The 15,363-nt window shown below is 46.0% G+C and overlaps 1 protein-coding gene across 1 annotated transcript in view; it reads right to left on the reverse strand.

Annotated features, from left to right (window-relative positions):
* LOC132835067 (tolloid-like protein 2) overlaps nucleotides 1–15,363 on the reverse strand; it is a 247,795-nt gene that overhangs the window by 159,699 nt on the left and 72,733 nt on the right. The window contains exons 5-7 of the mRNA XM_060854339.1: nucleotides 14,216–14,394; nucleotides 9,766–9,871; nucleotides 6,745–6,869 (exon numbers count right to left, since the gene is read on the reverse strand). Coding sequence (XP_060710322.1) covers nucleotides 6,745–6,869; nucleotides 9,766–9,871; nucleotides 14,216–14,394 — 410 coding nt within the window. The remainder of the gene's footprint in view (nucleotides 1–6,744; nucleotides 6,870–9,765; nucleotides 9,872–14,215; nucleotides 14,395–15,363) is intronic.

A 15,363-nucleotide genomic window follows, 5' to 3' on the forward strand; every position in this document is an offset into this window, starting at 1 on the left:
CGAAACGTCGATTTTACTGCTCCTTGGATGCTGCCTGAACTGCTGTGCCCTTCCAATACCACTAATCCAGAATCTGGTTTCCAGCATCTGCAGTCATTGATTTTACCCATTTACACTTCACTAGCAGCTCACTGAAGCTGCAAAGTGAGGAGTGGGATTTGGTCTCTCCCACCGGGCTGTTTCACACTTTAATGCATCCTTCTTGCTTTGTGTTAGTCACAGTTTCCGGCCTGTGCTTTGATACTTTAACAGGCGATGTTTCAGGAAGTCAAGCTCCCAGCAGACACCTGTCAATACCAGTCACAGCTGGAGAGGGATGTGGGCCCTCCTTTGATCAAATATTTTACAAGAACATCAGTGGAACCCAGCAACAATTAAGGGCCGGTTAATGAGGGGGATTTCTTCAAAGAACATTTGTGTCGAGTGTGCTCCAGGTGATTACGCTCTGCTTCACAGGTTGTTCCCAGCAGTGAACAGCAGCAACACATGAAGGAAGAGCTAGTCTCCAACACCGGCTATGCACCAGTGGTGATTAACGAGCCGTTGAGAATCAGGCTTCGATAGCGCGGTGTGCTGAGGGATCTTGCAGAGTGACTGTGAGGTGAGCTTCCTCCAGCCTAAGCCCCAGCTGCCTGTTTCCAAGACAGGAGCAGCCACAGTGAAAGAGGTTGATGTCAGCCTCTCCCTCTCAGAACATTCCAGGATTTTAAAATGGTCCTAATTGTCTCCCCCCAATGTGCTATCATGTGCACTGGGGTCACACAGGGCCTTTTCCCACCCTACCACTACCACCACACCACCAGCCCCCAACGCCAACCCCACCCCACACCCACCACTACCCCAGGCCCCCGACACCACCATCACCCCTACCCATCACCACCACCAACCCCCACCACCCTCAGGCCCCCTACCTACCACCACCCCCTACCCCACCACCACCACCACTACCACCACCCTACCACCACCACCCACCCCACCCACCCCCACCACCAAGTGGTGTCCAGGGATTGCCCTCCTCAGACAGACCCACGGGTGCATCTCGACAGGGAGAGACCCAGTCTGCCATCTCTCGTCTCCATGCCCAATTACTTATGGGCCTCTCTCAACAGCCAGTGGAGGTCAAGGTGTGTTTCCATTCCAAGCAGCAGGAACCAGTGCCACAAAGGCAACTCCCCACCCAAGACAACCTAGACTGACAAACATGGGAAGAGCAACCACCCTGAGACCCCTGTTTCCATTGGCCCCAGCAGAGAAACACATCCTGGAAACTTTATGATTTTACTGTGTCTGGGAACTTGCTGTGTGCCTGTGCTGTGGTTCCATCATTACAACTAATGGGTAAATGTCAAAATGTGTTTCATTAGCTGTAAAACATTTTGTGATATCTGTGAAAACATTATATGAATCTAAGTATTTGTTTTACTTAAATACTGTCTTATATTTGTACAATCCCTCATTAAAAGGCAAGGTACTGTTCCTCAAACTCATCTTGATCCTCACTGGAGCAGACCAAGGGCAGGGATGTCAGCGTTACAGCAAGATGGAATCAGGTTTATGGACACAGGGTGGTGTTCCACGGAGTGGTGACCCCAATGTGTGCTCGGTCTCCCCCTGTGTTGTGCTCACATTGTGAGCAGTGAACACATTAGATTAAATGGAAGAAGTAAATGGATGAGGGTAATGGATAGGGTAAGTAGACAATGTCTTTTCCCTGGGTTGAGGGAGTCCAGAGCTAAAGGGCATAAGTTTAGGGTGAGGGGGAAAGATCTAAAAGGGACCAAAAGGGCAACTTGTTTACATAAAGGGTGGTGCATATATGGAATGAGTTGCCAGAGGAAGTGGTTGAGCCTGGTACAATTGCAACATTTAAAGGCATTTGGGTGAGTATATGAATAGCAAAGGATTTAAAGGGATATGGGCCAAGTGCTGGCAAATAGGACTAGATTCATTTAGGATGAGTTGGACTGAAGGGTCTGTTTCCATGGTGCACATCTCTATGACTATGATTGTTAGTAAATGTAAATCACCACCCCAGATAGAAGCGTTTTTGAGGCTTAAAAAAAGGCAGGCATTGCATCTCCTGCATTTGCAAGGAGAATTGATTTGCGAAGGGGTAAGGATTTAGTGGCCATTGAGGAGTAGACTGGATATATTGACAGGAGAAGGGTGGGGAGGTAACGTTTGATGGTAACACCACCCCAGGTGGAAGTGATAGAGGACAAGCTGATGAAGGTGGAGACTGATGAGGTGGCAGGTGAGTCATAGAGTCATAGAGATGTACAGCATGGACAGACCCTTCGGTCCAACCCATCCATGCCGACTAGATATCCCAACCCAATCTAGTCCCACCTGCCAGCACCCAGCCCATATCCCTCCAAACCCTTCCTATTCATATACCCATCCAAATGCCTCTTAAATGCTGCAATTGTACCAGCCTCCACCACTTCCTCTGGCAGCTCATTCCATACACGTACCGCCCTCTGTGTGAAAACATTGTCCCTTACATCTTTCCCCTCTCACCTGAAACCTATGCCCTCTAGTTCTGGACTCCCTGACCCCAGGGAAAAGACTTTGTCTATTTATCCTATCCATGCTCCTCATAATTTTGTAAACCTCTATAAGGTCACTCCTCAGCCTCCGACGCTCCAGGGGAAACAGCCCCAACCTGTTCACCCACTCCCTATAGCTCAAATCCTCCAACCCTGGCAACATCCTTGTAAATCCTTTCTGAACCCTTCCAAGTTTCACAACATCTTTCCAATAGGAAGGAGACCAGAATTGCATGCAATATTCCAACAGTGGCCCATCCAATACCTTGAACAGCCGCAACATGACCTCCCAACTCCTGTACTCAATACTCTGACCAATAAAGGAAAGCATACCAAATGCCTTCTTCACTATCCAATCTACCTGCAACTCCACTTTCAAGGAGCTATGAACCTGCACTCCAAGGGAATTCCTATTCTGGTTCTGTGAGCAAAGGGAAGGGCAGGAAAAGTGGTGGACACTGTAGAGGGTCCTGTCAGCCAAAATGGGAGAGGGATCCTCACCCTCAGTTGAAACAAACAGGAGGAGAAATAGAAAGCAATAAAGATGAGCAAGATAAAAGAGACAAAACAGAAATCCCATCAAGTGAGAAAAGCTTTGTTGGGATAGGCATTCCTAGGAGAGAAGTGTCTGTGAATTAAACAGAAAGTTGACAATCAGAACATTCCAAATGGTGGAAATCTGTACAAAAAACCCGAAAGTGCTGGAAATACTCAGCAGGTCAAACAACATCTGTAGAGAGAGAAAGACACAGTTCACATTTCAAATCAATGACCTTTGATCAGAAGTGAGAAATGCTAGGAGGGCTGAGAATATGAGGAAGGATCGGACGAAAATCTTCACATCTGTCCTAAAGTGTGGTGCCCAGAGTTGGAGAAAGTGAGGACTGCAGATGCTGGAGATCAGAGCTGAAAATGTGTTGCTGGAAAAGCGCAGCAGGTCAGGCAGCATCCAAGGAGCAGGAGAATCGACGTTTCAGGCATGAACCCTTCTTCAGGAATCACTCCTGAAGCAGGGCTCATGCCCGAAACGTCGATTCTCCTGCTCCTTGGATGCTGCCTGACCTGCTGCACTTTTCCAGCAACACATTTTCTGCCCAGAGTTGGACACAATATTCCACTTGAGGCCCAAACAGTGTTTTTATTTAAACTAAAGGATGATTTTAATCTCCTTGCCTTCATGGTTTATCTCCCTCGTTATTAGGCCCAGGATCCCATGTGCTTCATTATTCACTTTTTCAACTGGCCCCGCTACTTCTAATGATTCATTCACATACACCTCCAGATTCCTCTGGAGTAAAGTTGCTCATTAGAGAGAGAGATGACTAGTGGTGGTTCAAGCGAGGGAAGAGGTTGAGAAAGACAGTCCTTCGTGGTAACCTCAGCCAGTGAAGGAATTGAGCCCACTCTTTTGGCATCACACTGGATGGTAAACCAGCCATCCAGCCAACTGTCAGCCAATGTATGACTGCTGTAGTGCAGAGGGCACTGAGGAATGGAATCAGTACCAGTAAAAGGTTTTGGCATTAGTAAAGGTTTGGGGTGGCACACTGGGTCAATGGTTAGCACTGCTATGTCACAGTGCAAGGGACCCGGCTTCGATTCCAGTCTTGGGCGACTGTGTAGAGTTTGCACATTCTCCCTTTGTCTGCATAGGTTACTTCTGGGTGCTCCAGTTTCCTCCCACAGTCCAGAAATGTGCAGGTCAGGTGAATTGGCCATGCTAAATTGCCCATAGAGTTCAGGGATGTGTAGGCTGTCTGCAGTAGTCAGGGAAATGTAGAGTAATAGGGTAGGGGAATGGGTCTGGGTGGCATAATCTTTGGAGGGTCTACGTGGACTTGTTTCCATGCTGCAGGGATTCTATGATCTAGTGTTCTGGAATCATTCAATCTTATGACAATCAGATGATTGGAGACCTGTCAGGGAAGGACTGAAATAGTCAGCTCAAGAGCCATGTTGTCCAGGAAGATTTCATTGGCTGTCAAACATATGTCATAGAGTCACAGAGTTACAACATGGAAACACACCCTTCAGCCCAACTTGTATATGTTTTGAATGTTATACATTACATACAACATTTTAAAACAAATGCACAATCTTTCGACAATAGATTTTAGGTTTTAAGCCATCAATGAAGTGAGATACATTCACTGCCACAGTTCGGGGAAACAGCTTCAAAGGGTTTTGCAAACTAACTGTAAACACTGTGAAAGCATGGTGACAATCTGTTAACTCACGTGCTCTGTTTTGATAGTGTGCTTAAAAATAATAGATTTTTCAAAAGCAAACTGCCACTACTTTATCAGTATTGATATAATAAGAGAGTTGAGGAGGGGAAGGAATGTATAAATATCTATTAGTATTGGCTAGTGACTCTTGCTTTCCCTACATCCTGTGATTCAAACTGTACCTGGACATTGAATCGACCTTTAGCTATTGATCAACCTCCTGTAATCTCTCCACTTAGAACCACAGTTTTAAACTCTATTCCTTTCTATTGCTCCTTTCAAACATTGATTAAGGTGAAAGTAGAGCTCATTTAGAACATATAGAACATAGAAGGATACAGCGCAGTACAGGCCCTTCGGCCCTCGATGTTGCGCCGACCGAATCCTACCTAACCTATACTAGCCCAATAACTTCCAAATGCCTATCCAATGCCCGCTTAAATGACCATAAAGAAGGAGAGTTCACCACTGATACGGGCAGGGCATTCCATGAACTCACAACCCGCTGTGTGAAGAATCTACCCCTAACATCTGTCCTATACCTACCACCCCTTAATTTAAAGCTATGTCCCCTAGTAACACCTGACTCCATTAGCGGTAAGAGGTTCTTAGTATCTACCCTATCTAAACCCCTAATCATCTTATACACTTCTATCAGATCTCCCCTAAACCTTCTCTTCTCCAATGAGAACAGCCCCAAGTGCCTCAGCCTTTCCTCATAAGATTTTCCTACCATTCCAGGCAACATCCTGGTAAACCTCCTCTGCACTCGTTCTAAAGCTTCCACATCCTTCCTATAGTATGGCGACCAATACAATGGCTGTACCACAGCTGAAAATGTGTTGCTGGTCAAAGCACAGCAGGCCAGGCAGCATCTCAGGAATAAGGAATTCGACGTTTCGAGCATAAGCCCTTCATCAGGAATTTTTTACTATGGCTGTACCACCCCATCTTTTGTGAAAGTTGAACATCTCAACCTGATTGATAGCTGCACAATTATCTCCATCACTCACACTCCTCAAGCATTTTGTGAAAACTGCCAACTACAGGCTAAACATATCCAACTCCTTCAGTGAGTATTCCCTGTTTCACTAGGTTGCCCAAGAACGTTCCCGAGAATATGTCAGCATTGCACAGACTCACTCGCCAGGTTTATGCGCACATATTTACCGCACTAGATCACTAGATTTGCACACACTTGATCACCATATTTCCACACTCATAATCACATTAGTTCACTGTAGTTTCCATTTTGAAAAGATAGTCACGGGGCAATGGTTGGATACAGCCTGATCACAGAGAGAAAGTGAGGACTGCAGATGCTGCAGAGTCAGAGTCGAAAAGTGTGGCGCTGGAAAAGCACAGCAGGTCAGGCAGCATCCGAGGAGCAGGAGAGTCGACGTTTTGGACAAGAGCCCTTCATCAGGAATGTCTGATGAAGGGTTATGCCTGAAACATCAACTCTCCTGCTCCTCAGATGCTGCCTGACCTGCTGTGCTTTTCTGGCGTCACACTCTCCACTTGTGGGCGGCACGGTGGCACAGTGGTTAGCACTGCTGCCTCACAGCGCCAGAGACCTGGGTTCAATTCCTGCCTTAGGCGACTGACTGTGTGGGGTTTGCACATTCTCCCCGTGTCTGTGTGGGTTTCCTCCGGATGCTCCAGTTTCCTCCCACAATCCAAAGATGTGCGGGTCAGGTGAATTGGCCATGCTAAATTGCCCGTAGTGTTAGGTAAGGGGTAAATGTAGGGCTATGGGTTGGTTGTGCTTCGGTGGGTCGGTGTGGACTTGTTGGGCTGAAGGGCCTGTTTCCACACTGTAAGTAATGTAATCTAATCTACAGCCAGACCATGGTCACATGGGTCACATTCATATTAAGGACATGCAAAATTTTAAGCTTCATATTTCCTTCTAATTAACTCTCAAATACTTTGAAGAGGAGGAGCTCGATTATTGTCAAGTTTACCTGGACATCGGTACAACTTCTTGGCTTGGGCAATATCACCTTTGCTCAGTCTTACTCTCTGTCCAATGGGAGGCCTCATGCCATGTTCATCTCTGCGAGGAAGGATGGTGTCCAAGAAAACACCCCTTTGGAACAAACAGAGAGCAGCATACCATGAACACGACAGCGAGAGAAACAGGGGGGGTCATTACAATACAATGACTTGGTCGCAATCAAGTCAGAATTCTGTCGACAAATACAAAAGCAACTCGAGCACTGAGCTAGGTGTCCATAACATGGTTAAGGAATAGGCAGTGTCAGACTAACTCACTATAGATGAGACAGAATCATGATTGAACACTGGACTGAATTACCAAACTATTTCCCAAATTTTTAATCCTTTAGGAAGATTACTCTGCTACTGCTACACCCTGCTACTGAGACTTTATAAAGCTCTGGTTAGGTCCCATTTGGAGTACTGTGTCCAGTTTTGGTCCCCACATCTCAGGAAGGACATACTGGCACTGGAACGTGTCCAGCGGAGATTCACACGGATGATCCCTGGAATGGTAGGTCTAACATACGAGGAACGGCTGAGGATCCTGGGATTATATTCATTGGAGTTGAGAAGATTAAGGGGAGACTTAATAGAAACTTACAAGATAATACATGGCTTGGAAAGGGTGGACGCTAGGAAATTGTTTCCGTTAGGCGAGGAGACTAGGACCCGTGGACACAGCCTTAGAATTAGAGGGGGTCAATTCAGAACAGAAATGTGGAGACATTTCTTCAGCCAGAGAGTGGTGGGCCTATGGAATTCATTGCCACAGAGTGCAGTGGAGGCCGGGACGCTAAATGTCATCAAGGCAGAGATTGAGATTCTTGTCGTCTCGAGGAATTAAGGACTACGGGGAGAATGCAGGTAAGTGGAGTTGAAATGCCCATCAGCCATGATTGAATGGCGGAGTGGACTCGATGGGCCGAAAGGCCTTACTTCCACTCCTATGTCTTATGGTCTTATGGTCTTATTATTAGTATTTGTTTCAGTTTCTCCCATCCTCCTCTGGGTCTATCATTCTCTCACTGTCTCCCTGTCCTTTCCCTCTTTTCTTGCGAAAGTTGGGTATGTTAGAAGCTGACACAGCAATCACAATCAGCTAAGAACCAGTTAATGAACCCTACAGATAGATATAACACCCTGCAAATCAGATCAGCTACTCAAGGCCTCAGTCTATACAGGCTGCAAGGCCTGATAGCATGGGAGGCTAGCAAAATGGAGTCAGAATGGGGTGGCCAGAGTTGGGGGACAGATAGGCAGCAGACCATCCATGACTTTGTGAAATCAGGCTCAAAGGGCTGAATAATCTACACTTGCCCTAAATCCTTTGTTCTTTACCAGGAACTTTTCTGACACTGCCTGGGATTTATGGCTGTCCTTAACAAGACAACCTCAGGATGAGGCAGCAGTTAGGTGAGGGCAATGGGCAAACATGACTCTCCTAAGAGAGAGGAGGTGTGAGAGAGAGAGAGAGAGAGAGAGAGGGAGAGACAGTGAAGGAGACAAAAAGGAGTCCATCATTAAGGATGAGATTGCAGAGCACTTGAAAGTGTATGGTAAAATAGGACGAAGTCCAGCACAGCTTCATCAAGGGGAAGTCATGCCTGACAAATCTGTTAATATTCTTTGAGGGGGTAATGAGCAAGTTAAATAAAGGAGAGTCAGTGGATGTCATCTATTTGGATTTGGCAAGGTGCCGCACAGGAGGCTGCTAACTACAGTAAGAGCCCATAGTGTTAAGGACAAGGTACTGGCATGGATTGAGGATTGGCTGACTGGCAGAAGACAGCGAGGTAATAAAGGGGTCCTTTTCAGGATGGCAGCCAGTGGCTGGTGGAGTTCTGCAGGGGTCAGAGTTGGGACTACAATTATTCATGTCATACATTAATGATTTTGACAAAAGAACTGAGGGCATCGTTGCTAAATTTGCAGGTGACAAAAAGACAGGTGAAGGGACAGATAGTGTTGAAGAGTTAGGGAGGCTGCAGAAGGACTTGGACAGACTAGGAGAGTGGACAAAGAAGTGGCAGATGGAATACAATGTGGAAAGTGTGAGGTCATGCACTTTGGTAGAAAGGATAGAGGCATAGATCATTTTCTAAATAGGAAAACACAACAGAAATCTGAAGCACAAAGGGATTTGGGAGTACTAATTCAGGATTCTCTTCAGGTTAATATGTGGGTTCAGCTGGCAGTTAGGAAGGCAAATGCAATGTTAGCATTCATTTCAAGAGGGCTAGAATGTAAGAGCAGAGATGTACTGCTGAGCCTATATAAGGCTCTGATCAGACCGCATTTGGCATATTGTGAGCTCTGTATCTAAGGAATGAGGTACTGTCATTAGAGGGTCCAGGGGAAGTTTGCAAGAATGGTCCCAGAGATGAAGAGCAGTTGAGGACTCTGGGTCTGAACCCAATGGAGCTTAGAAGGATAACAGGGGATTGGAACTTACAGAATATCGCCATACCTGAGTAGAGTTTGTGTGGAGAAGAGCTCTCCTAGTAGGAGAGACTAGGACCTGAGGCACAGCCTCAGAACCAAGATGAGGAGTTTCTTCAGCCAGAGGGTGGTGAATCTATGAAACTCATTGCTGCAAAAGGCCGTGGAGGCCAAGTCATTGAGTGTATTTAAGAGATATATATTTGTAAAGAGACCAAGAGTTATGGGGAGAAGGAAGGAGAGTAGAGTTGAGAATCATATCAGCCATGATAGAATGGTGGAGCACATTCATTGGGCTGAAGAGCCTAATTCTACTCTTGTATCTAATGAAAAAGAGAGAGAGAGAGAGAGAGAGAGAGAGAGAGAAGGAGAAGGTAAACGATAGAGAAAAAAAAAGAAAAGAGGAAATAACTGGGAACCCAATGAGAGGAAAGAGGAAAATCAAATCAAGGAGACTCAGTAACAGCTCACTGAGTGATCATTCAACCATGACTTGTTACAGGAAGCGTGTGAAGAACTAAATTGACAGAACCTTGAAGTCCAACCTGGAGAAGGTGTTCCTAGCATAGTGCATAATGCTGTCAAAGTCATACGTCTCCCCTAAGGAATTGACCTCGGCAGGCTCCATCTTCAGGAAGTTGTACTCCTGCCCTGTGGTACAACAACAACCAGCGTTATTGTGAGACGAGGGGGAGGCATCACTGAGAACTGAAATCTCAGATTTTGTCAAAGGTGCAAGTTTGAAGGCTTGCCTATTTTCCAAAGGATCGTGACTGACAGGGCCACATTATATACCCATTCACCAGCCTTTTGATATCCAGTTACTCAGTAGCTTGATCATTTTGCAAATAAGCCGCACAAAAATAAATCAGCAATTTGTCCAACTGTTCTGCCAGTCTAAACAGGCAATTCCAATAAACTCACCAAATTATTGAGGTAATTTTGGAAAGCAAACATTTTGCAAAAGGGCAGCTTACCAATGAAAGTTGAATGAAAATTTCATTAAAAAATGAACAATTCGTTTGTATGGTGTAATTCAATGGAAAATGTGTTGTCAGGGAGACAGGCTGCTCCTTTGTCAGAGCCTGACACTCAGTTTGGAGCCTCAATGACTGGGCTTGGTTTTCTTTTCCAACAATTACCAGCAGAATATATCGGTCAGAGTGCATTCAAACTTCTTTATTTCATCACCACTTACCAGCTCAGCTTTACCCTTTGTCCTTAGTTTATTGGGGGCAGCATGGTGACTCAGTGGTTAGCACAGTTGCCTCAGCGCTAGGGACCCGGGTTCGATTCCACCCTGGGGCGACTGTCTGCGTGGAGTTTCCATATTCTCCCAGTGTTTACGGGTCATTCCTCTGGGTGCTCCGGTTTCCTCCCACAGTCCAAAGATGAGCAGGTTAGGTGACTTGACCATGCTAAATTGCCCATAGTGTCCAGGGATGAGTAAGCTAGGGGAAATGTAGAGCATTGGGTTGGAAATGGGTCTGGGTGGGTTCCTCTTTGGAGGGTCAGTGTGGGCTTGTTGGGCCAAATGGCTCGTTTCCATACTGTAGGGATTCTATGATAAGTTGCCATAGTGTCCATGAAGGCGCAGGCTAGGTGGGTTAGCCATGAAACGCAGGGGCACAGGGGTAGCGGATGTAGGTGGGTCTGGATGCTTCATAGGTTTGGTGTGGACTCGATGGCCCTGTTTCCACACTGTAGGGATCATATGTAGCAGACCCAGACCCTGAAGTGATCCAGTCTAACCCATTCTGAACCCTTCGGCAGTCCATCCTGACTATTCTCAGAAATCTGCCCAAGACTCGTTGTTGGTTCATGCACAATGCACGGCAAGAGCCCGGTAGAATATGATTGGTGAAAAAAGGAGTGTGTTGTGACAAAGCCGTGTCCTAAAGTTCTCTAAAGAAGCCCTGTGCTCAGGCCATTCCCCTCCCATTCCCCTGAAAACAGGGCGAGGAGGAAATGGGATTATTTTTGCTGAGTTAAGGATATTTTGGTGGGATGTGGACCAAAGGATATTTGAGAATTAACCACAATCAATTTTATTAAAATTTAATATTGTATGTGTTTAACAGACATGAAGGAAGCCATCTTAAAATGTTGCTCCAAGATGCAGATGACTTAATTTGATCCTTTTCACCCTCACTTTGGACTGTTAGTGTTTAAAAACCATCATTATCATCTTCTAAGCTCTGTCTTCTGTGGATTCTCAATAATTCTATTCTTGTTTTTGATACTGATGACAACATATTCCAGAATAGCCACTCTGGCAAACTCCTATCTGTAGCCAGACTTCACCCAGTGCTCAGTGCCCCCATCCCAGGCTCCATGCCTTCTCCAGCCTCATTCCTGCATTGTCTCCCTTCACACCAAGCTGTTCCCAATCAGGCACTTACTTACCTCGCAGATCCCTCAACATCCACAATATAATAAAGAGACAACTGCCTGAATTGGGCAGGTCTTTGGATAGCTGGAGAGAGGGAGGATCCTATCAAAATGGTGCTGGCTGGATTATTATGGATGTAATCTGGCCCGGTGTGGGGAGAAGGTCTCTGATCCCATGTCAGAACCCGTTGCTGTCCTTGAGCAGAGAATGGAAATACAGTACTATCCTGCTGTGAGACCATTCTGTAACCCACACAGGATTGGGGTTGGGACTGCAACACTATAAACCTATTCAAAGGCCCACATTGCAGACTGATGATGTTTCATGATGGGCAGGGCAGTTGACAAAGTTAGTGCAAGATTATTAAAAGCAAAGCCTGGATTTAGCTGACCCAATACCTACACCCACACTGTCTCCAGAAGGAATTAATGATGGATCAGGAGCAGACACTCTCAGTCACATCTCACGGCTGCTCACTGCTGAGATTAACTCATTTAGCATTAGGATAATGAGGAAGACGTTGTCGTAACTTGAAAACGTGTTGCCACTCCTTCAGTGACGCTGGGACAAAATCCTGGAATTCCTTCTGTAAAGGCATAGCAAGTCTGCCTATGGCACTTGGACTGCACCGGTTCAAGAAGACAGCTCACCATCACCTTCTCAAGGGCAACTAAGGATGGACAATGAACACTGGTCTAATCTGTGTCCCCCAACCTGTGAAAGAATGAATTTGAAAACAGTACAAAGATTGGAACTGACATCATAGATATGGTTGCCTCTGTGTCTCCTCTCGCGTAAGACTTGTGGACCAAGAACCCTGTTGGGTGAACAATGCAATGGTGTAGCATTGAACTTGGGAAATGAGCAGAATTTAACAAACAAATGAAGGAACACAGAAGGCAGTAAACCTGACTTAAATCAGAAGGCATGCTGGGATCTTTCCAAAGTTGGCTATACTGCAAATGCATCATTCTTGTTTTAGACTGAAAAATAAAAAGTAGGCACCAATCACTCTCAGCAAGATTTAGCAAATCTTTGAAGGGCAGAGTTTTAGTACAGTATAAGGAGACTGTAATGAAGAGACTGCATAAAGCCACAAGATGGAGATAAGGATATTTCAGATGACTACAGATCAACTAGCCCAATGTCAATTAACATTTGTCCTATTGCTAATATACGGATGAACACGGGTAAATAAATGATTGGATTATCTAAAGAGAAATGGTGTCTCACAAACTTCACTGAGCTCAAGGAAATCATAGAATTCCTACAGTGTGGAAGAAGGTAATTCAGCCGATTGAGTCCAGACTGACCCTCCAAAGAGCATCCCACCAAAATTCAACCCCCCTACTCTATATTCCCCATGGCTAACCTGCTCATACCTGAACACTACAGGCAATTTAGCATGGCCAATTCACCCAACCTGCACATCTTTGGACTATGGGAGGAAACCCACGCACACACAGGGAGAGTGTGCAAACTCCACACAGACAATCACCTAAGGGTGGGATTGAACCTAAGTCTCCAGTACCGTGAGGCAGCAGTGCTAACCACTGAGCCACCATGCCACCCTTGATGCTAGCTGGAATAGTTGAGGAAGATCATGCAGTGTCATAGGCTAATGGTGCATGGGATTTTAAAATTCTCGCTCTTGATTTCAAATTCCTCGATGGGCTAAGTCCAGCATCCCTGTCACTGGAAATTCTGCCAACCACAACTCCTAGCACCATCAATGTAATAAAACATTATAAAGTGCTTCACAGGAACACTCAAAATCAACAAATAATTTGAAGCACATGATGAGATCTTGGGTCAGATGGACAAAGATTTGATCAAAAACTGTAGGCTATAATGATATTCTTAATGGAGGAATTTGAGGAGGACCGGTGTAGGGAAGATAGTTAAAGACCCATCTACCAATGGTGCCCTACAATCCTCCACAACCTCTGCATTCTTCCAATTCTCATATCTTGAACATTCCCAATTTCAATCAGTCCACCAGTGGCATCCAGGCCTTCAGCAGTCAAGGTCTCAAACTTGTTAATTCATCTGTAAACATCTCCACCTCTCTCCTCCTCCTTTGGGGCAGCATGCCCGGGTAATTTGGTCAGGTAATGCTCCTGGGTTTCTCTGCCAATACAGGGTATTCCTCACCTCTACCACCATCTTCCAAGCACCCCAACATTCCAGGCTTCCGTCTCATGGCACTCCCAACACTCAAACTCCTGTATCAAGAGGACACACAGACACACATACACAGAGACACATATGTCTGGGTGGCACGGTGGCACAGTGGTTAGCACTGCTGCCTCACAGCACCAGAGACCCAGGTTCAATTCCTGCCTCAGGTGACTGACTGTGTGGAGTTTGCACATTCTCCCAGTGTCTGTGTGGGTTTCCTCCCACAGTCCAAAGATGTGGAGGTTAGGTGAATTGGCCATGCTAAATTACCTGTAGTGTTAGGTGAAGGGGTAAATGTATGGGTAGGTTGTGCTTCGTCAGGTCGATGTGGATTTGTTGGGCCGAAGGGCCTGTTTCCACATTGTAAGTAATCTAATTTACACGCAGATGCACACACACAGTCTCTGAGATGAGGGTATTACCTGGCTGTATATTTTCTCGGATAATGCTGACGTGGGCATCTCTGTCCGGCCGGGTATGCTCATGCCAGAATCCGATCACATGTCCCAACTCGTGAACGACAATCCCGAATTTATCGCAGTTTTTGCCGATGGAGATGGCCTGTGGACCGCCCCCGCGGCGACCCACGTATGAACAGCACCTGGAGGCACAATGCAGCTTCAGTCGGCCCACTGAACCAGAACAAACCCCTGTATGATACTGGGCCATCACTCAGTGTATCTCTCTCCACCCTGTCCCCACCAAAAACACCTGCATTTACACAGCCACCATGTGCCACTGTGTCACAGCCAATGCAACCTGCCTTACTATTGTGAGGCAGGAAATGTGACAATCAGGTTCCACAGAAAATTCCACGAACCGTACATGAAGTAAATGGCCAAATAATCTGGGAGTAATGTTGATCGGGGCAAAAGTGCTCTGGGTGGACCTTTGCAATCAGATATTCAAAATGACCTGCTTTGATACAGCACCACCAAAGCCAATGCAAATGCTACAAGTGTGTCATGTTGTAACATGGACAATAGATTTACAATAAAACAACAATGATGTGCAAGTGAGGTGAATTGGCAATGCTAAATGAAAGGGCAGCATGGTGGCTCACAGCATCAGGGTCCCACGTTCGATTCCAGCCTCGGGTGGCTGTCTGTGTGGAGTTTGCACATTCTCCCTGTGTCTGCGTGGGTTTCCTCCGGGTGCTCCGGTTTCCTCCCACAGTCCAAAGATGTGCAGGTAAGGTGAACTGGCCATAGAAAATTGCCCATAGTGGTCAGGATGTCTAGGTTAGGTGCTTCAGTCATCAGAATATAGGGTAAGGCGATGGGTCCAGATGGGATACTCTATGGATGGTCGGTGTTGGACTTGCTGGGCCAACTGGCCTGATTCCACAATCGGGGTTCTATGGTTTAAATTGCCTATAGTGTTCAAGGATGTGTGGGTTATGTGCATTAGTTAGGGGTAAATGTAGAGTAATTGGGTAGGGGAAAGGGCCTGGGTGGTATACTCTTTGGAGGTCCACTTTGGAGTGGATTTATTGGGCTGTTTTCAAACTGTGGGGACTCTACGATTCTATGAATGAGGTAATGATGTTTCCTTGTGACATTGCTAAATG

This window comes from Hemiscyllium ocellatum, chromosome 43 (genome assembly GCF_020745735.1).
Source record: "Hemiscyllium ocellatum isolate sHemOce1 chromosome 43, sHemOce1.pat.X.cur, whole genome shotgun sequence".
NCBI lineage: Eukaryota > Metazoa > Chordata > Chondrichthyes > Orectolobiformes > Hemiscylliidae > Hemiscyllium > Hemiscyllium ocellatum.